Source organism: Ursus arctos, unplaced genomic scaffold, assembly GCF_023065955.2.
Source record: "Ursus arctos isolate Adak ecotype North America unplaced genomic scaffold, UrsArc2.0 scaffold_32, whole genome shotgun sequence".
Taxonomy (NCBI): Eukaryota; Metazoa; Chordata; class Mammalia; order Carnivora; family Ursidae; genus Ursus; species Ursus arctos.
This window is the reverse complement of record NW_026623008.1, coordinates 5,207,414-5,229,701: the sequence shown is the minus strand read 5'-3', so window position 1 is coordinate 5,229,701 and position 22,288 is coordinate 5,207,414. Positions and strand designations below refer to the sequence as shown.

Below are 22,288 nucleotides of genomic sequence, written 5' to 3'. Positions count from 1 at the left end.
CCCATGCACTCCCTGGCTCTGCTGCCCCCATTCCTAGAGGGAGCTGCTTCTCTGGAAACTGCTCTCTCTCCTGCCCAAAGGGGGCTGCCCCACCAGCCCCCTGGGGCAGGATGGGGGCGGGTCTGTCCCGGGTGCTGTCCTGTCCTGCCCTGTCCCCTGGCTCCTGGCCGACCCCACTCGGCTCACCGGACATGAAGGCTACCCCTGAGGAAGAGAGCCACACCAGCTGTCGGGCAGACCCCCCCCTCCCCGCCTGCTAGCACGCCCACCCCCCGCCCGTGGGGCCCCGCTCACCCAAGCTGCCAGTGCAGAGGCAGTTGTGGGTCCGAGGCTGTGGCTTGGTCTGGTGGCTGTCGAGGATCTGCTGCACCAGCTGCTCCACGGAGAAGCCCGAGCTGCTGTTCCCGTTGCTGCAGGTCCACTTGATGCCGTGGACTATGGGGAGAGAGAGGCAGAGGGGTGGTCAGAGGTCACGGGGCGCAGGGGCAGCACCCGGGAGGGCTGGGACCTGGGCCCTCTCAGAACATAGCTCCCTCTCTGCTGGGAGGCTGGCTCCAGGGGGGAACTGATGCACATGGCAGGGGGGAGGGAGGACGGAGGGCGGGGGAGCAGGCTGGCCCATCAGACCCCTGCTCCCACTGGGAGCTCCGTGCTCTTCCTCTGCCTCCCCGCCTCCCTTCCCTACGGTGCAGCCTGGGGAGTGGACTGCCTAGAGATTTGCTTCCGTTTTCCCAAAGTCCAAGTGCACGAGAGTGGCTCTTCAACGGGCCCCGGAGTGGAGGAGAAGGGAGCAGGCACTGGGAGGGAGAGGTGGCCGGCCTCTGAGGCCCCCTCCAGACTGTAGGTAGTGGAGATTTGGAAAGGAGATGGAGGCTGTGTGCTGGGGTGGATGCCCAACCCTGGGGGGGAGCTTCTGCTTCTCCTTCTCACCAGACATCTCGGCCTCGAGGGGCAGTGCAGGCTAGGCTGTGGGGGGAGAAGGGGGAGGACTGAAGGGCCCACATGACCTAGACAGTGGAGGCCCACTGATGACCAGCCACCTGCAGGGCCAAGCCTGGGACCTCTGCTGTCCCTGCTGTGGTGGCGGATCCACGGAATGGCTCCCCACCTGCCTGGAAGGACAGAGGCTGAAAGCCGAAAATAAACTGACTTGACCACTGGGCCTGTGGGCTGATGGGTGTCATGCCCACTTGTTCCATGGTCCTCCGCTGGAGCTGACCCAGCCGACACACCAGGCACGTGGCCCAGCCCAGCTCTTTCTGGTGGCTCTAGCGGACCCAGTTCCAGAAGCAGTGAGTCCGTAGCCCTGGGGCTGGGGGCCAGTGCCCGGGGCTCTAGGAGGGACCCAGCTTGCTGTGAAATGGGGACGGTTGGAACAGGTGGTCTGGGAACAGAAGCAGGGTGGGGTCATGCCGGGGAGAGGCCAGTGGCTTTGCCAGTGCAAGGACGATGTCCTCTCTCCTCTGGAGGGGCTTCTCTCACATGGGCTCCAGGGAAGAACCGTCAGCCTGCCCCATGCCTGCCCTCGCTCTGTGAGGCTCCAGAAGCAGCCGTGCAGGGAGACGGTCCACACAGACGGGAGGAGCTGGGTCAGAGTCATATTGGGATGAGTCCAGGTTTTGGTCTTGCTGTATGGATTTGGGCAAGTCACTAAACCTGTCTGAGTCTCGGGGCCCGCACCTGTGCAATGGGAATAGACTAGTCTCCGCCTCACAGGGCGGCCAGGAGGAAGCCCCGTCCACCTGCCTGTAGGCGGTGTGTTCGCAGCCAAGAACAGCTCTTGTCCTGACTGTCCCTGGTTGTGATGGGCACGAGCACACGCAAGGCCGGCCTCACTCCCCGGCCTGCCCGATGCTGGGGGAACCGGGCTCGGGGAAGGAAGCTGCCTGCGGTGACAGCCACTGGTGGCTCTACCTTGGAGCCCCGTGGACAGAGCTCCACGGCCACCGTTCCCTGTGAACTCCTTTATGTAGGACTTAGTGGTTTTTCAAAGAAGCCCCCTGACGTGGGGGTGCTGATGTGCTGGGAGCCCCGTCGGGCGCTCCTTCCTTCTCTGCACATCTGCCCCAGGTGCCGCTCCCGTTCTGACGAGGCTGGTGGCCCTGCTCTCAGAGGGTCCTGGCTTCCTGTGTGTCATCACAAGGGGGTAGGGGGTTGCTGCTGAGCGGCTCCTGTCCCCGCGCTGGCTGAGCTGCCTGGAGGGGAAGTCGTGTCTGCCTCTTCAGAGCCTGTGCAGGGGGTGTTGAGGCGGTTTCCAGACCACCTTCTCCTACCTTGGGATCCCTCAGGGGGCTTGCTGGCAGCCCCAGGATGCCTGCACTCCTGCTGACTCAGGTCCCACCTGTCCTCGGCAGCCGGAAGGCAAGGCCCAGGCCAGGGGTCTGCAGATCTCATGACAGCTATGGAGCCCTTTTCTCAAATCAACCTCACCTGGAAACCCAATAGGGAAGACGATAACAACAGAAAGGGCCTGGTCAAGGCAGGAGTGAAGGCCGGGGTCTGCCTGGCTGAGGACATTTTCCAGACTGCTCGTTTTGTAGAGAAGGAAGCAGAGGCTGGGGGGCGGGGGCAGGGCTTGAGGACCCTCCCCTTGCACTGCAGGGCTGCACATGCAGATGGTGTGTCCCAGCCCCTGCCCTGGGGTGGCGCCAGGCATTTTTTTTAAAGCTCCCCAGGAGTTCCTCACGGGCAGTCAGGATGGAGAACGCACAGCTCTGTCCTGAGCCTGAATTCTGCAGGTTACTCCAAGTCCGGGAGCAGAAGAACCTCCAGAGGCCGCCACTGCCGCTTCTTCCTATGGGGAACTCTGAGCGGATGCCTGTTGCAAAGCCAGACCAAGGCATTCTCAGGAAAACCCCCACCTGGGTGTGAACTTGGTTCTCTGGAGAAATGAGCGCTGGGCCTCCCCACAGGGTAGCCCACCTCCGGCTTCTGGCCACACGGCCACTCCTTGCCCGAAAGTCTGGGTCTTGGGGTGGGGGGTGGGTGGGCAGTTTAATCCCTCGAGTGTGGCAGGTGCCTGGGCTGGAGTCCTCTGGCTTTTCTGACCAGAGCCCCTCTCTGCTGACGGCTGCCGCCCACTCCGGGCTTCCCCTTCAGCCGTGCCAAGCGGGCTTGCTTACTGAATTCTTTCTGCCTCTTGGTCTCCTCTTGTCTGTTGTGAAGGTTATAAAATGAAAACCCAGTGAAGGGTGACAGATTGCAAGCAGAGAATTTCTGGATGCTTAATGCAAATTACCTACTGTCTTGGCACATTCAATATGCAGATTGTGTCCCTCCCCCTCGGGTGGGGGCCGGGAGAGAAGCCCCCTCCTCCGAGCTGGTGAGTTGTTAGTACTGAATATCAAATACTATCAAGACGGCTTTTAACATGTCATGCTCTGCTTCCCGACACGTAATGAATCAGCGGGAAAGGAGATTTCTATGGGAAAAGAGTGTTTTATGAAGGAAAGGTTAATAAACACGTGCGCTGGCCGGCTGGCCCCTGCCTCCCCCCTCTTCCCCTGCCACGTTTGCAAAAGCAGCAAAAGGGAAACTGCATTAAAAATACACTTGATTAAAAAGGTCATGACCTGGGGTGTGTGTGTGTGTGTGTGTGTGTGTGTGTGAGGGGGAAGCACAGAAAGAGAAAAGGAGATTCCCAGAAAAACAGCCTCCTGGTGGTTCGGGGTCATGTTTGTCCCTTCTGTTTGCTAGATCTTGGTGGAGGGCACCGGGCTCCTAATTCCCAGGCCACAGTGGGCCACCTCAAATGGGAGGATCCCAACTTGTGCTGAATCACAGGGTGGGGGGCCCCCACAGCAACCCACGCACAGCCCTGGGCGGTGGTCCTAGGAAGGCTGGGCAGGGGCAGGTACCACGGGGGGGGGAAGGCAGGTGTGTGGGTGGGCCAATCCCACTTCCCCACAGGTCTGTGCAGGCCAGAAGTTCCCAGGAGGGCCCCACTTTCCACTGGAAACTGGGGTATGCAGGTGCTCCCGTGGCCCCCCCAGCAGTCCCGCTCTGCCCTGCAGCACACCCCCCCCCCCCCCGGCTCTGGCTGGGCTGCCCAGAGCATGCCCTGCATGAGGACTGGCCAGCAGAGCAGAGGCTGGGGTGCCTGTCACAGGGACCCCCAGCCCACTCCAGTGCTGACCTGGCCCGTATGCGACACTTACCCTAATTACCACCCGCGACCAGGCAGCTATGATCCCACTAATATGAATAATCAAAACGAAATCAATGACAACAGCATGTGGGCCATGCTTTGGAGAGAAGCTTCTGATGAACAATTTACCCAAGAGGCGGCCAACCACTGTGAAGAGAGTCACTGGGCTCTGGGAGAGGGGGCTGGGGATGGGGTGGGGCCTCGCCGCCACCTGGGGCTAGGTTATGGTTTCTCGGGTCCAGCTCTGTGGTGGTAGCAGGGCTGGGGTTGGGGGAGATTTGGCAAGGCAGGCTAGGCCTGAGCCCAGGTGGACTTCCCTGTCACCCCCCGTATGGACAGAATTGTGTGCCCCCAAATTCTTAGGTTGAGGCCCTAACCCCAAGGTGACTGTGTCTGGAGATAGGGCCTTTCAGGAGGTGCCAGGTTAAATGAGGTCATAAGGGTGGGGTCGTGATCCAACAGGACTCGTGTCCTTGTAAGAAGAGGAAGAGACACGGGGAGTGTGTGTGCACATGGAGATTAATTCCCATGGTGGAAAGTCCCTGGTCTGTGCTATTCTGTCATGGAGGCCCAGGCAGACTCCGCTTTCCCCCTCCCCGGCCTTACCGGCTGGAGCCCTGGAAGCCCCTGGAGAGAGCCACCCGCCCTGTGCACTGCACACTTGGTGTGCACGTGTGTGTGTGTGCATGTGTGTGTGTGTGTGCACATTCTAGAGGCCCTGAGATCAGGGACGTTCCAGAACCTGGCACTGTGCTGGGTTCTTTATTTGTTGACTATATTACAAATATTATCTGTCCCCTCTGGAGCATTTCCAGTGGATGGGGCTTTGGGAAGTGGTTCTTAGACTGGGGTCCCAGAAGCAGTATAACCACCTGGGATCCTGATAAGACATGGACACCCCCACAGCCTATCCAGACCGACCAAGAAATTCCGTCCATGGAGCTCCGATCTGGGTCCTAACAAGCCCTCCAGGGGATTTGATGCTGGCTCAAGTGTGAGACCCACTGGTCTAGAGACGATGTCTCTAATCCCTCAACAATCCTTTGAAGAAGAATTATCGTCCCATTCCATTAATGTGAGGACCACGTCAGGAAAGTTATGTGACTTGCCTAAGGTCACACAGCAGGTGAGTGGGGGTGTCAAGGGGTTTCAGAGTCTAGCTCTTCCCACTAAGCCACCTGCCTGCCAGGGCCTCCCCAGCCCACAGCCCGCCAGAGACCCAGGAAGGGATGGAAGGTTAATTAGTGGGCAGAGGAGGGAGAGCTACCCCATCAGGAGGCTGAGAGTTCCTTCCACTCACAGCTGGACTCACTTCATTTCTGAGGGACAGGCTGTCTGGTTTCCTGGGTGGTGACCATGCAGGGGACCCTTGAACCTGGGGCTGGGCTGGGCTGGGTGGTGTCCCCCAGCCCCTTGCCCATCCTGACCATGGAGGGTGCCAGCTGCCTCAGAAGGGCCGGGCGGGCAGCCAGGCAGGGCCACCAACCCAGGGCAGGAAGTGGGAGGCAGGACTTGCCACAGACCTGCTCTTAGAAGATTGGATGCCAGCAAGACAGGGAGGAAGGTCTGTGTGAGGAGCTCGTCCCAGGGTCCACACCTGGGCTGCCAGGGTCCCCAGAGGCCTGCTTGGCCTTGGTTCTCTTGGCAGACTTGGGTGTACTTAGGGGAAATTTCTACAAAAGACAGGGAACTCAAAGAAAGCTTCCTCCCAGAGAAGGTGGGGGCAGGGTTTGGGGACAGGTCTTCCTCACCTGGCTTTCCAGTCATCGGGGGTGGGGTGGGGAGGAGACCTACTGAGTCAGAGACCAGGGGCCCAGAGGTGGCCTCCTCTTGGGTGCCTGCAGAAGCCACAAATGTCCCTTCCCACCATGGCTATCCTAAGCAGCGGCGGAACTTAGGGTAGGGTTTCTCAGCTCAATGTCCCAGCTAGCTGTATGGGAAGAAGAGCTGGGGGAGGCGGGGCCAGGCTGGGGGGACACGCTGGCCTGAGGTCAGGGGTGAGATTCTGCAGCTCTTTTCCTCACTCACATGTGATCTCGGGAGGCTCTTTGATTTCTCTTGGCCTCAGTTTGCTCATGTGTAAAATGGGTGCTTCTCCTGACTGCATGCTCCCCAAGGGACTTTAGAGACAGATAGTGGGGCCCACCCCCAGGATTCTGATTTGATGGTGTCCATAGGAGCTCTGAGGCAGACCAGAGCCTAAGACCCGGAACCAGACCCCCTTTCTGTTCTAAAACATCGTGCCTGGAACAGTTTGGAGAGGAGCTGGACAGAGTCAGAAAGAAGAGCTTGGAAAGGTCCCCGCTTGCCCCACGGTGGCTCTAGAAGGCTGGTGACAGCTAGCTGCCTGTCCCTCTCTGCCCATGACAGGGCATGCTGGCTGGAGCTTAAGTCACTATAGTAACCATACAGGCAGTGTCTGCTGGAACCGACATTTGGCTTTCTCTGCACGAGAGAGTTCTCTGTGCCGTGACAAGCAGGTGACACGTGGAATATTGGTGACAAAGATGATCACTTCCCCTCTCCCCCCGCCAAACATGAGGCCTGTGGGGGGTAGGGCGGGTTCCTTTCTCCTTCCCCATCAGCCTGGACTCATCCAGGACTTCTGCTCAGGTCCTCAACACTCAGTCACGACCTATAAATAGGGTGGCCATGTGACCTGCTGTCCAGACCGGTCACCTTGGGAGACTGACGGGGGCGCTGTGATCACCTGGCTGCACCACGGTGCGACCTGGGCGCTCCCGGGCAACCCTGAGACCTGTGGGCACCCCACCTAGGAACCATGTGATGGAGGCAGGCTGGAGGGGGCCCGCCACGTGCCTCTTGCGTGAATGAGCCCGGTTGGATCCTGTGAGTTGTTGACACGAAGGCTGTCTCCATGGCAACAAGGTCAACGGGGACCAGCAGCCACCAGTTTCATCTTGACCGTGTTCTTGTTGACAGGAATAAAGGCCCTGTTTCTGATTTCTGGGTTCAACTGGATAAAATTTTCATTGGATTTGAGTTCTCATATCCAGACACCCACACGCTATTCCGTTTCCCCATCACATCCTCAATTCTGTTCTCCTACGGGTCCCGAGGACAACATTTCCAGAAATCTCACTTGGAGGAGTGCAGAGGCTGAGTGGGGATAGAACGGTGTGTGTGCACAGGGACGCAAGTGCTGGGTCCCCAATGAGCTTGTAGTTACTGGTTCTGGAAGTCTGGGGACATGGGGCATCATCGTCTTGGGGGGATCCACCTTGTTCCAATGGTAAACATGTGGTGAAGAAAGGCTGAGAGCCTGAGAAAGGAGCACTTCTTCTAGGTGGGAGGGGCCTGGGACCTGGAGGGTGAGGGGCAGGGAAGGGACCCTCCCAGCGGGGAGCCCATCCGGGCTGTCCAGGCCGTATAGGCACGGACTCCCCGTGCCAGGCACCTGGCCTCCCAGGCCATCTCCTAGCGGTGCAGTGACACACGAAGCTGCCTCGGCTGGGTGTTTGCCTGCTAAGCGGGCCCAGGACGAGGCACCGTAGAGTTGGCTGGATGGAGGCTCTCGGAATCTCCTCCCGGTTTGCTAAGTGGCGCCGTTGCTGAGGCAGCGAATTCTTTGCGTCCTAGTAAGAATGTGAATGTGCTCGGAGCTCTGGTTGTCTAGTGATGTCGAAAGCTCAGCTGGCCTTGGCTGGGAGAGAAGCTCCAGCAGTCGTCCTACATCTGGGGAGCCACGTGGGCTCTGGAATCTTCTTCTCTCCTGTTCAGGCTTAAAGGCAGACCATCTCCCCAGGCCCCACTCAGCAGCAGAGACGGCAGGAGGGACCTCTCTCTGAGCAGCCCCTCCAGGCCCCTGGCAGTGGGGGCAGGGGGCCCCATGGGGTTCTGGACAGTTGCCATCTTGCTTCTTTTGAGCCTCTGGGCTTGTAAGGATCCTGGAATCGGACGCCTCCTCCTTGGGTTTGGAGGTGGTACCTACATGCTGGGAGGCAGGGGGCACTGAGGTAGCTGCCTCTGGGCTCCTCAGTGTGTGGGCCAGAACCTTCGATATTCCAAGAGAAGCTGAAAGTCTGGAGATTTTAATTTTGGCAATGATTCGAAGTTTAACAAAACCACCCCCAGCACTGAGCAAAGACTATGTCAGCTCTGGGTGGCAGTCAGGCACGGGGTGTGGGTGGGGCTTGGGTGTCCACAGTGGCCCGGGGATGCACTCCATCAGAGCACATTGAGTTAGGGGATGGTTAAGACAGAGCTGGGCATTCCGTAACAGCAGGGGCTGCGCGGTGCCCAGGCAGCCAGCGAGAGACAGGAAATCAAAAGAAGTATTTCTCTTTCAGTTTTCCTACTTGGGGGCCAGATCAGCCACATACAATTTAGCCTGAGGGAGCGCATTTGCAAAGCAAGCCAGGTCCTCTGAGCAGGGAAAGGAAGACAGCCCGAGCTGACTTGCCTCTGATGCCCACCGCCTGCTTTCCTCTGTGCCAGGGTGGGAGGTTCCAGGAAGGTGTGCTGGCAGAAGCTGGGGACGTAAGGGGCCCACTCTGCCTGCTCCCCGTGCCAGCAGCTCCTAACCACAGGGACAAGCAAAACGGGCAGGAAAATCTTCTCTGGGCCCTTCTGTACTGTCTTCACCTCCCCCAGTGACTCCACATCCTGCGGACCAAGGCAGGGAGCAGGGCGGAACCTTCCGGCTCTCACAGGTTCCAGCCGCTGACGAGTGCCTCTGCTCTTAGGGGCAATGCTGCCGCCCTGGGCCCTGGGCCTGCCATGAGGACGCAGATATGCTCCTCTTCATGGTACACAGTGTTTCTCACGAGTTCAAGTCAGTAATGTCTGCAAGACCCCATTATGTGCCTGGCTCTAACACGAAACTTTTAGCCCAAGGAAACTTCTAGGGTAGCATATCTTAACCCAGAGTCTATGGAAAGACTTCACAGGGCCAATTACACACCCGACTCCTGGTGAATGCTCGAGATCGGTTCTGCCTCCAGTGCCTGCTTCCCTCCCACGTGGATCAGAATACCATCTGATGCTCAAAGAGGCCTGTGGCCCCAGAAGGGTGCTGACCCTGATCTCCACGACAGGGCTTGTGGTGAGCCTCTTGCCTGAGCTTGATTTAGGCTGGGATCCCTCAAAAAGCATGAGAATCTTATCCAGACCTGTGGAATCAGAAAGCCTTAGGGGCTGGGTGGCTGGTGGGCCAGGGGCCTGCCTTTGATCAATCTGCCCAGGCCATTTCAATGTCGACCACGGCTCCTGGCACTGAGCCAACATCTCTGCCCAGGCTTTGTGGGCCTCGGAGCGCTGGGTGGGGAACCACAGCTGCTCTGGCTCCCCTGAGCCCCAGTGGGGGGCTGCCCGGCCATGCCCAAGCTCGTTCCTGACTCCAGGTCCCTTGCTCCTGTCCCGAGTGTAACTTCAGAGAAGAGGACACTGGAAAGTGCTTCCAAGTGAACATTTCTCACCAGAAAGAAACCCTCTAACCCGTTCTTACAGCAGAGTCCCTTTCGCCTGGCTGTCCCCCCTCCCCCACCCATCTTCGTGCCCCTGCCTGTAGCCACGTGGGGGCAGCGCTTCTGTGACTGCTTTGCTAACTGCCTCTTACCACCCACACACTCTGGCCAAGACTTGGGAGATGCCTTCCTTGTCACGCTGGCACTGCCAGCCCCTTGGTCTTGCACCAGCCGGCTGATGTCTGATCAGGATAGACTGAGTCAGAGAGGAAAGGCTGTAATGTGCCTCTCCCTGGGGCCCTCTTCTGCTTGTTCCAGCCCCAACCCCAGCCCAGGGCTCCAGAATCACACAGCAGGCCCCTGACGGCCTCCCACCACAACCCAGACCCCAGATTCACAGGCAGGGGTAGCGCAGTGCCTCACGTCCCCCAGGCACGAGCCAAGGAGAGAGCCTGGCTCCTGCGGAGGGCTCACACCGCTGAGCTGCTCTGCTGCTCTTGGCCACCAGGTGGCGCTAATGGACCAGGAACGGGTTCCGTGCGGGGCCGGAAAGGAAAGCCTTTGTTGATTCTACTTCTTGATATTCTATAATCACCAGGATTACAATCTAAGCAAAAAAGCAAAACAAATAAACACCGCCCCTCTTACTGGATCTTTGGTCTTTGTCTGGAAAATTATGAGAAAACAACAGATGTATTGACTATACGAGCAAGCCTTGGGTGCTGCAGGGGCTGGGTGGCTCAGACAGGTGGAGAAAGGGGTGGGGGCTCTGGACACTGAGGGTTCCATTGGCTTCAAATGGGGGTGGCTGAGGAGCTCCTGGGAGACGAGGGTGCCTGCTGATGAGCTGGCTCCCCTCCAGCCACTCTGCCACATCAGCTACTTCCAGCAATGTGAAGTTCCCTGTCTCCAGGCACCCTGGCCTCACTGCACACGTGTGGGTGCAGGCCCTGGAGCTACACAGGCTCCCCAGCCAGCCCTCCTCTTTTCTCACCCACAGGTCTCGGGACCCTGGGAAGGCAGTCTGAGTAGAGCCAAGCCCAGAGGGGGCTGGTGGAGCCGCCTGATGATCTCTGGTACCATGGAGGTCTGCAGGATGGCCCGGCCTCGCTCGGCGATGCAGGGCCACCTGGCCAGTCCCTGGGCAGGACAGCTGGGGGAAGGGCTGTGAGCACAGCTTCAAATTCATGCCCTCATCCCTCACTCTGGATGGCATCACCTCATCTCCTGCTAGCTGGGAAGTGGCTGGCATGCCTGTCCCCTCCCAGGCTGCCAAGGAAAGGGGCCAGGCAGAAAGCCACAGATGCTCAGAGGAGGGGATCCCTCCAAGGGCCCTATCTGACTTCCTGCAGGCTCAAGTAAAGCCAAGAGTGGAAGGTCCAGGGCACAGTGGTTCAGAGCCACTGTGGTTCCAAGCAGCCAAGGAACACTAACCACGTTTTCCACCAGGCCAGCAGGACTGCAGCACAGGGCTCCCTGGCATTCTTCTCCACTCAAAGTTGACCCGGGGCCGGCAGAACCCCACCTGCCCTGTCCCTTGCTCACACACTATGGCGGTTGGCTGGTCCAAAGCTGGTACTCTCAGACCAGTTGCACTGGAACAGACCCCAGAATTTCCAGGATGAGATTTACTGAGCTGTAGGTCACATTCACTAGAATTCTATAAACTCCAATGCTCAGATGGGGCCTAAGGCAATCATTCTCAGGCCTTGACCTAAGACAAGTGATTCTCAGTTGAGACCCCACAGGGACACCCCAGGCTGAGCTCAGCTCCACTCAGCTCTGAACGACTTACACGCAGAACCCTATTCCACAAAGTATGTTAGGATGGTAGTGCTTAGCATGAAACTACACTTCCCAGACTCCTTTGCAACCAAGGGTAACCATATGACCAAATTCTGCCCCATGACATAGGAGTGGAACTATTGTGTACAACCTCTGGGCTCTGTTCTTGGAAAGAAGAAGCCTGCCCTCCACATTGTCTTCCCTGCTTCCCACTGGTTGGCATGCAGTTGCAATGGTAGGAGCTAGAGCAGCCATTTTGGACCACAAAAAAGAGAGCAGTGCCCTAGGGATGGCAGAGCAAAGAGCTGCAAGGAGCCCAGGTGGCTGATCCCTGACACTGTGGGGCTGCCATGTCAGCCTTGAACTACTATGCGAGCATGAAATATCCTTCTCTTTTATTAAAGCCACTGTTCTTTTGGTCTTTGTCACAGCAGCACCCATATTCTAACTGCCAAGGAAGGGACTGCAAAAGATAGGAAGCATCTTTGGAAACACACTGGGAATTCCTACCAGATATCTTAATTTTTCCCTGTCTTCTTTTTTTTTTTTTTTAGTTTTGTAAGAGGCATCCCTCAGATGGCAGATTGAAGGGAGGCCCCTGTGAGACCAAGTGGTCTCAACATAGGGTTCTCAGAATCAATTCGGCTTAGAAGCCAGCCTTTGGGAGATTCCCCAGGCTCAGAAACAAGGAGTCCCCCATCGTGCAACAGGTGAGGCGAAGGCTGTGGATCCGAGTTTCCTTCACCACCGATAAGCACAACATTTTGATTAAACCACTGACAACTCTGCTGTAGGGCAGAGAAATTTGGAAACATCAGGAAATCAAACTGTGAAGTCTTTGAAGGAATGTGATTTATGTGAAAACGTGATGAAGCTAATGTGTTTGGCTCCAGCATTGGGTGGCACGCCTGATTTTGGAACCAAATCTGATGCCTTCTTGGCTCCCCGCACACCTCTGCTCTCCCTGAACACGGTTGGCTGGTGCCCTGTGTGTGCGCCAGGACTCATTGCACCAAAGCTCCCACTGGAGCCTGACTTCCAGGCTGCGCGCCTCTAACCAGGGCCACGCACACACGTGCACACTCAGTACCTGCATGCTCCCCGCCCCCAGACACACCAGTGAGCCAAGTGTTACTAGATTTATGGGGAGTTTGTTGGAGTTTTACATAATTTTCTCAATGCACTGCAGACTTTTGAGCAGGCATTCACAGTTTCCTCCAGGTGAGCCTCAGAGGCTGACTCAGGTCTGGATGACACCCCCAAGAGTTCCTGGAGCTTAATCCCCTTGCCCCTAGGGAGGTGGCATTCCTGTCTGACACGGGGAGGCTCCTGCGTGGAGAGGTAGAGGCGAGGAGGAGAGAAAAAGGGAGCAGACAGAATACAAGAATGAGGACAGTGGCCATGGGGTGGCTTCCAGGAGAAGGGCCCTCTGGGTGCGCTTACGCGGCATCTGGGAGGACACAGGCCTGAGGCTCTGACCACGGTGGCCACCATGAAAGGCATCTTTGCCTCCGGGCTAACCTCTGGCTTCCATGGTCTCCAGAAGCTCCTCAGGAATGGGATGAGGTCGTGGCCCTGCGCTTCGGAGCCAGGTCTGTAGGCCCAGGAGCTGCGCTGGGCCTGCAGGAGCTGCCTGGGTGCTATGATCTTGGTGCAGAGACTCTGGACTTGCTCTTTCACCTTACGGAAGGGGGCTGGGGTGCAGAGGGTGAGCGACTGGCCTGAGGTCACACAGAAATACGAGTCTTGCCCATTTAGACCCCACCTCGGTACTGAATTGGAAGGGGTGGGCAGGCCAGTCTGAGACCAGGACCCCTGGCGCCACTGCCCTGGCTCCCCAGGCCCCTAGGGTGGCCGTGGAGGGGACCACCAAGCAGCCCTGGCTCCCAGGGCCTGGACACTGGGGGCCTTTGTCAATTACTCAGGTCCCTGTGGGGAGTGGACCAAAGCTGGGCCCAGACGCTTTCCATTCAACCATCCTACAAATGTGTATGTGCCCAGCACTGTACAGGGCCCTAAGGAATGGCGGGGCACAGGCAAGATTCCTGGGGATTAGCTGCAATGTCTTCCAAGTTTCTGGGTGCTCTGCAGAGTACTGCAGAGGGTAGGGGGCCCCCCTCTGGTGAAGCATGGGAGGCGAATTTTGGTCCGATGTCTCCCTGCAGGTTCTGGGAAGCTGGGCGGGGTGGGGGGGCAGTGTGAAGCCCATAGTGGGGCAGGGCCTGCAGAAGAGCTGAGGTGTCTGCTGAGGGCAGAGGGATGAGGTGGGGTAAGCAGATGAGGACAGGGGAGAGCGATCCACCCTGGGGACACTGGGAGGTTTAAACCAGATGGGCGTGTCATACCCCGCAGTGAAGGAGGATTCCACGGGACACAGCCTGAGCCTGGAACCCCATCCCCCCCACCCCGGGCCTCCTGGTTCTAGATTCCTGGCAGCAGGAGCAGTGAGGCCAAGATCACTGGTGCTCCCCGCCAGCACCTGGCTCAAGAAGATGGCTCAGTCTCAGGCCCAGCCCCTGGGCGGCCAGGCCATTGGCCTACTGGGGGTCTCCCTCCCCATCCAGACCCCTCTTTCCTTCCTGTCCCTAAGCCCAACCTTGAGAATGGGTGGTAATCCCCCATCTGAGCACCGAGGGACTCTCAGGATGAGCTGGTCACTGCGGGTACCATCAGGCCTCAGCTTGGATACTACCAGTGAGAGGACACTTATGGTCCCTCAGGAAAGGACATTTTAGCTGCTGTCTGTATATGGTGCCCATTGGCTTTTTCCCTGCAGCTCCGCTTCCAAGGGCGGCATGGGCTCTGAGGGGCCCGGGGACTCCTTCTCTGAGGTTCTATATGATGACGCGTCTTTGCACTGAGCCTCAGCGATCAATGTTCTGGAACCCTGGGCCCTGCGCACTGGATGGGTCTTCTCGGGTCTGGCAGACCTGTGTCTGTCCTTCCTGAGTCCAGGCGGCAGGAGAGGCCACCGAGAGCCCCAGCGGCTGCCCGCGGAAACGAGGCACTAGCTGTGCCCAGCTCTCCAGACTCACTCAGCATCCTGCATTCCGCGATGTGCACCTGAGATGCTTCAGAGAGCATCTCTTTGCCGGCAAAATGAAATCCAGCTAATTCTGGTCATCTCCATTCCGCCCAGTCTGGGAGCCAGGGCTGGAGCAAGCCCCGCGTCCAGGAGCAGATGGGCTGGGGGCTGGAGGCAGGCCAGCTCTGGCCAGCCCCTCCTCTGTCTCCAGGCCTCACTGTCCCCAGACTGCGACTGCCCTCCTGTCTGCGGCCCACGAGAGAGCGGTGCTGGGCTCTCTTGGCTCCGCTCCTCACTGACATGGCCTCGTGCTTCTGAACCTCAGTGTTGTCATCTGCAACATGGGCCTGCGGTTCCTGATGTTCTGTGCCCTGGCTACCATGTAGGGTGCTCAGAGGATCAAGTGAGAGCACGGTGGGAGTGACCCTTAGAGAAGCTACGGTCACTATTGTCCGAGTAGGATGGCCACAGAGGACCTCTGACCCACCAGCATGGTGCTGGCCTGGCCTCCGGCGCGGGACCCCGGGTTGGGTGGGCCAGGACTACTCACACATGGGTTTCAGCTGCCCGATGAGCTCTTCTTTCGTCCATTTCGCCCACTCCTTCTTGTCGGTGTTGATGGAGCAGAGGATGGGGCCGCATGGCTTACCGCAGTCCTCGATGGCCGGGACGTTCAGATAGTGCACCAGGACGATGTCGGGGTTCTGCAGGGAGAGTACAGAGACTGGCAGCATGAGGGAGGCATGGAGCCCACCCAAGGGGACCTCCCAGCAGGTGCAGACAGGCTGGGCGTCCCTACACCAAGCTTTCTCAACCTTGGCACTGCTGGCATCCGGAACCAGATCATTCTCTGGTTCTGGGGCTGCCCTGGGCACTGGCTTCTGCCCACAGGATGCTAGTAAACCCTGCCCCCTCCCCAGTTGTGACAACTAGAAGTGTCTCCAGCCATCACCCATTGTCCCCGAGGGACAAAATCACCCCCAACTGAGAACCACATGGGCTGATGTGTGTGTAACCAAGGACCACACAGGAGGCTGGACATATTGCTAGTCTGACATCCAGGACTTCATGCCAACAGCTGCCCAGGAGCTCTGGCCCTGCTCCATGCAGTCCCTCATCACAGCTCGCTGGACGTCTCCCACGCAGACGTCATCACCTCCTTCCTCCCCGGGGGAAATGGAGTTCCCAGAGTTTAAGGCACCCCACTTCTAAGGGCTGGACATCCCTCCGTCCATCAGCCTGTGGGCTTCTCCCTGGACAAACAGCCCCATTAGTGTGTCACTTCGAGCAACACCCGAGAGGAAGCTATCGCTCAGAGCCTCTGGACACTCCTCCTGGGAAGCCTTTAGAACAGGAAGAACTGTGTGAAGACCTCATTTTGTCCCCAGATGGTTCTATGGAAATGGGTTCTCATGGGATTCTTCCCATGAGAATCACTTCAAAACGCCCTCTGAGACTTTCTGCCCACCACCAACTCTGATAGCGACCTACCAAGAGGATCTGGTGGGACAGCAGCTTCCCTGCCAAGACCACGGGCCTTCCATGGCTTTCTGTGGCCCTCCAGAACGCAAGACCATTTGCTTGGCCACATCAGGCCTGACAAGTTTGTTAAAAAAAATAAAACAAGACTCCCCCCGCCCAAACCCAATCATAACACTTTAGAGTGCATCTGGGTAAATCCAGAAACACCTACCCCAATCAGAAAGGACTGCTTAAACCATAGGGAAACCTAGGGCAATATATTAACCTGCCCCAGGGAGCTGGGGTGCGACCAGTTAGAAGGCTCCACCCCAGGCTTTTCCCCAGACCTGCGTCCTCTGCTTTTTCTGAGTGATATCCGCTGGCAAGTCCTGGGAGGGCGCGAGGACCCCCCGCACGGAGGAGGCTGGGCCTATAGTTGCCTTTTGGGATATGGTCAGAGCAAGAGTAATAAATGACTATGTGACTCAATCAATGCATTCATAAATAAAGACCCAAGACTACGCCATGACCAGTGCAAGAAAGTAGACTGGCATAATTTAAAAAGATTTTCAATAAGGGTTGAAACACAGAGTTTTTTTTTCTTGCCAACGCTCAGTTAACCAGGAAATTAAATCAACGCGAACAGGAGCCTTCTCGTTAATGGCAGCTTTTCTGGATTGCGGTAATCACGCTCCTTAATAATACTGATAATCCCTGACATCGGCACAGTACTTTATTCTTCTCGGAGCACTTTCCAGCCATTATCTCCGGTGGCGCCAGTGCTAGGTGGGGAGGCCGGCCGGGCTGGGCCGGGCAGGGCTGCGCGGGGCACCCTCCGTCTAGAACCGGCAGACTGCGGCAAAGCCGTGTGGCGGGGGACAGAGCCTGGGCTGGAAGCCAGGGTTCGGACTCCAAATTCAGGGCCTGCCAAGACATCTGGTGGCCTCTTTTTTGCTTGGTCTAAGTGCTTTCCCATCTCACATTTCACTTTATCCTTATAATACGCCCAAGAGGCAGGTGGGTTGGGTAGATATGTTATACTCAACGTGTGGATGGGGGAGCCAAGGAGAAATGGGGTGATAACACCCAAGTCCCTGCCCTATGTTCTTCCTACAGACACACTGGCCTCCCCAGGTTTGAGTCTGGGCCGGGGGCTCCTGCCTGAGCCAGTGCCTGGCCAGGCGGCAGCACCAGCCGCTGAGCAAGATGAGGAAGGATCAAAGGGCTGCAGGCCCCCCCAGGCCCCCTGGGAGCTTCCTCTGATTCCAGCCCCAGCCCCAGAGAAGGAGCCAGGCCCTGCCCTGCGGTAGGAAGCCAGGATGCCAGCCGCCTGGGAGATGAGAGGGCTGCAGCTTTCTGCCCCATGGCCCCACTGAGCTCAGCCTGGGTGCTTGGGGAGGCTGTGGGGGGCCGAGGCGGTGGGAGGGCAGGCGGGATTTTGGGGAGCAAAGGGCCACATTCACCATGCACCCACAGTTTCAGGAAGCTCTGTCCCTTCTTCAGGGCCTAGCTGCATTTCTGCATAACCAGCTTCCATCTATTCTCTGAGGACAGGCACAAGGATTGCCTCCTCCTCCAGGAAGTGTTCCCTGATACCTGGCCCTCCATACATCCACCATAGCAGGATGGAGGTTTGTGTCTTCACAGTCGGTGGCCCTCCGCCTCCTTGAACTCCTCAACCACAGGGACAGTGTCTGGCAGTGACCACTGCTCATTTCGTGTTTATAGAATTGAATTAGGCTGTCTCAGGACTCCCATCCTCGGGCTTCCCAGGCTTGTGTTCCACCGACACCTGTCTTCAGTTTTCTGGGTCTACAAAGGGCAGAGAAGTCTTTCTGAAAACGTGTTCCTAGGAGGTTAAGAGGCAAGGCTAGTCCTTAACCTTTTCTGGGTCAAAGGCTTCTTTGAGAATTTGATGAATGTGGTGGGTATTCCACGCCCAGCTTCAAATACTACCCAAGGCACAGTGACACTGCATTTCAGGGGTTCACAGATCCAGTGGTCTGTGCACCCCACATCTGTAACTACTGACTTAGGGATTCTCGATCCACCACTGTTCGTGTTGAATCCGGGAATATGCCCAACGTGGAGGCTTCGCTCTGGGCCTGTGCTGCTCGGTGGCCTTGATACAGCTGGGGAGAAGGTGCCAGCCCCTGAAGGGTCAAGGAGCTCGGCTTGGGGTCCAGAGCTGCAGGAGCAGACAGCATCATGGTCTGTGTCTTCAGCACACACTCCCTCCGAGGGTCTGGGGATCCCGTGGCTGAAACTCCTGAGCTGAATTTCAAGCAATGACTACCTGGCTGGGGCTGGTTTTAAGACACAGAGTGATTGAAGTATTTTTGGAAATTTGGGGCACACATCACTTCTTGGCAACGTGGCGATTTTATTCATTAGTTGTACATTTTATTGGGTGTTTTTGGCAGAAAAATATATTAGCCAGAGAGTCCCAATGCATCAGCTTCGTGGAGCGCTCATAACGGTGTCAGATCCTGGCTGAAGGCTGCTCTGCTGGCTGCACACAGTGGGCTGGAGAGGCGCTCGCCTGTGCCCAGCTCGGGGGGACACGGTTGAGGACGCACCCCTGCAGACCCGCTGGGACTCCAGATTCTGGATGGTTGTGGAGCCAGCTTGCCTTTGCCTTCCCTGGGCTGCTTGCATGTTTCTCTGGGGTTTACGACCCAGGTCTGGTCTAACAGGGCCTGGGGAAGGGAGCCCTATGGGGGTGGGCTGTGGCTGAGGATAAGTAAGAGTCTCAGAGACGTTCTAGAAACTTTTGGAAAGCGCAACGGACTAGGTGATCCCATCCCTTCCGTCTGATGCTTTGAGCTCCTCCTGTGCAGGTGGAAACAGCCCCCACAGGGCTCCTGAGAGGTGTGAAGTCCCATCTGGTCTGGAAGAAGTCCTGCTCTTCTAACTCCCACGCACCACGAGACCAGACCCCAAACCAGACCAAACTCTGACATTTTTCCGACAGAATGACCAGAGTGAAGCTAGCAGGCAGTTTAGCCACTTAAAACACACTCCCTCTCTGTGGCAGCCCCTCTGTCCTGATTTTCCTCTGAGAGCACGGAGACGCCCCTTCCTCTACACCTCCCAGCGGGGTCCTTGTCCCTCTCCTTTCTTAGTGACCTCATGAAGCTTGGTGGCCTTACAACCATCGTATGGCGAGGATTCCAGCTTTCTCTCCCCAGCCCCACCTCTCTGCTTGGCTCAGGCTCACCTGTCCCACTGCCCGTTGACTGCCCTTGTTGGGGCTTCCAAAGGACCCCTAGCTCGCAGGGCTGAGCCCGATGTCCTCATGGCCAACTCGGCCCACCCAGGCTCTGCCCTCCCCCAGCTGTGCACGTCCTTCTTTCTTCTCACTCCTTCTCCCTCCACAGCCAGTCCGAGCAAGCTCTGTTATTCCTCCCTCCCACTCTGCGCGTCTTGCTCCCCAGGCCCTCACCCCTGCTGCATTGACCGTCTGAGGGTCTCCTCACTTCTGCTCTGGACTCCCTCCCCACCCACTGTTTCAGGCCAGCAGCCATGATTTGTGATTCGGGCCAGCCTCCCTGGCCCTGTGAAGGAAGCTCACATTCCTGACATGGTTACAGGACGACCGTCTGTTTCTCTCTGGAGCCACTCCTGGCCTCACACTCCCCTTGGCCCACCTGCCCAGACATTACCATTTCCCAGACTGCCTGTTCTCTCCTGAGCCCTTCTCCAGCTGGCGTGCTCCGTTCCACACGTCCTGCAAATCTCACCACCACCTCTGCATGGACACCTTACTCTGAGACCCCATGGAACGGGTGCCCCCACTCCTGCTGTCCCAGCACCCTTCACCACTTCCTGTTTGGCTCTCACCCCCATTTCTCAGGTCTGAGCAACTACTGCTTGGGCTGTTTTCCCACCCGATGTATGAGCTCTGCTGGCCAGGCTCCTTCAGTGGCTGGCTCCCCAAGCCCAGTGCCAGCACCTGCTGAGTGTCGAGGGTGTGGGACAGCTGAACGGTTCCTGGGGCACGGGCCAACGAGCCTGCCAGGCAGCCGACCTCACTGGGGGAGGCAGTCTGGGGACAGCTGTCTCCTCCCCGGTGACTCAGCATTTGGCACCCATCCAGGAGACCCCCACGTGTGTCTTCCCGAGGGACACACAGATCAAGAGTAGGAGGAGGAAGAGGAAGTGACCACCCTCTTGGAAGTAGGGCGGCAGCCCCTGGGGTGTCCCGGAGCCCTTGGCCCCTTGGTGGGAGGCTAAGCTGGCCCCTTGATCCAGTGCCACCCCAGTTTTTATCTGAAAATGTGAAGTCTGGATTTGCTGGCCAACCGAGTTCCAGGCTGGCAGGACTCTGTGGGGCAGAGATGCATGCGTAGGCGTAAGGTGGTGGAAGGGTGTGTCCTGGGGGCCAGAGTTAGTTGGTCTCCTGAGACACCTTTTCCAAATGGCGTTATTTCACCTGACCCTTGGGGACAAAGGCAGGTCTAGGGAGAATAAGCCAAGGACTTTCATGTCTAAAAGCACAGGAGGGGTTAGGAATGTTCCGGAAAGGGCATGCTTTGCCAAAGGCACACAGGCTCCTTTATGGCAGGATTTGTCAGTCTTTATGGCACCTTGCTTAGGGGGATAGCCTCATAGGTGTTGCAGTAAACAGGCTTTCCAAGCTTATTTGAACATCAGCCTGAGCCCCTATTGGGACCCTAGTGTTCTCTGGAACACAGTTTGGGACCACTGATAGAGTTCAAAGCCAAAGGAAATGACTGTCAGCAGCTACTGGAAGATAGCCTCCCATCCCCCAGTACTTTGGCTCTCCGGGGCGTCGGGGCTTCAGATGCCCAAGAACTGCCCCCTTTCCCCCGGGTACCATCTCTGGCTCGGCTCAAGGTTCACCTGGCATTTGAGCTGCTTTCACATGACGACTGAGTTTCTGGGGAATCCCTACCCTGGTTTGGTGCCCTGTCCACACAGCTCTCCCGTTCTTGGTCACCATGACCAAAGTTCTTCCCCCTACCCTGGGGTGGGGCTTCTTTTTGGAAAGACTGGAGCAGAAGGGAGGCCAGGGTGGGGGATTGTGTGTCCCTTCAATCGTCAGCTCATCCCTCCTGACCTGGGTGCCCTGGGCCACTGGGGTCCTGTGGGGAGAGGCAGGAGGGAGATGCTGGCCCAGCAGTGGGGAGGAAGTGTGACTGCCCATTTAATCTTTTTAATGACTGGTGATGGAATTTGAGAGAGGGAGACTGCTTTGGTCAAGATAGCATCCCTGCTCCCCTGTGTGGATGGCTACTATCCTGTGGGCGCTCAGTGACCGGGGCAGGCGGCAGCCAGGGCACCAGGAGCGGCACTTGTGATCCGGATTAATCAGCAGCAGCCCCTGTGGCAACTACAGATTTCTGGACCCTTGGGCCCAGGGCGAGGGGGTGCAGCAAGCAGCCTGGGAGAGCGGCAGGAGGAGGAGGGCCGTGTCTCTCTGAGGGTGCCTACAGGCTTCCCTAGCAGAGACCCTGCCCAGGGGGAACCAGACTCACCCTCCATGGAGGACTGGACCTCAGGCCAGGGCTGGAGGCAAGAGGGAGAGGCAGAGGAGGGTAGGAGCAAGGAAAGAGGAAAACAGACCAGGAGGCACAGCAGACAAGCCCAAGCTGGTGGCAGCCACGGGTGGATGGGAGTGGCGCAGAGACTGGGAAGGGGTACTAAACCTTCTCCCAGTCCCCAGAGAGCTCCAACTTCCAACCTGGAGTCAGAGCCCCATGGCTCGTATGGCTTCCGGCTCCCAAGAGGTCCAGGGTAGGGCCCAGGGGCGGGTGCTCCGGCGTGGGCAAGGACTTGACCTGGCTGAGCCTCCGTGTCTGCCCTTTAGCATGGGGAAGGACTATGACTGCCTTTGACCTGGCTGGGAGAGAGGCGAGGCCATAAGGAGCTCAGTGTGGGCCTGACCCATGGCCAGTGATCACAAGCAAGGCCACCGACACTGCTGATTTGAATGGGGGTTCAGTAATCTGCTGTGGGTTCATGAGGGAGGTGGGGGGACACTGCAGTCCACAGGGCGGAGCTGAGCCTGTGCCTGCTGCATGCAGAGCCCAGCCCCAGGTGTGTAACAGGCTCAGGAATGGACCGAAGGTGCAGCAGTGAGCTCTCCACCAGAGGCCCCCCTTGGGGCCCCGAGTTGCCCAGAGGCAGAACCTCGGGGGTGTCGTGTCCTCCTCCTGGCCACTGCTGGATTTGGTCCACTGCTGGGTGCCAGGGGGTCCCCCCAGCTCCATGGGAAGGAGGAGGCCCAGAGCCAGCACCCCCTTCTGTGGAGGAGCAGGACAGCAGCGCAAGAAGTGGTTAAAAATGCAAAAAGCTGTTGGTTTTGATAAAGAAAAATGCAGCTGCAACATCTGTTTGACTCTTGTTTGCAGCTTCATCAACGCTAAGTGGTCGATAAATCAGAGTGGCATGGCGTTCCGTTTCTTCTGTGGCTCAGTC

General features: G+C 57.8%; 1 protein-coding gene across 1 annotated transcript in view; it reads right to left on the bottom strand.

Annotated features, from left to right (window-relative positions):
- LOC113270558 (calmodulin-binding transcription activator 1) overlaps positions 1 to 22,288 on the bottom strand; it is a 553,286-nt gene that overhangs the window by 88,653 nt on the left and 442,345 nt on the right. Inside the window, exons 4-5 of the mRNA XM_044391442.3 lie at positions 14,934 to 15,087; positions 295 to 435 (exon numbers count right to left, since the gene is read on the bottom strand). Coding sequence (XP_044247377.2) covers positions 295 to 435; positions 14,934 to 15,087 — 295 coding nt within the window. The remainder of the gene's footprint in view (positions 1 to 294; positions 436 to 14,933; positions 15,088 to 22,288) is intronic.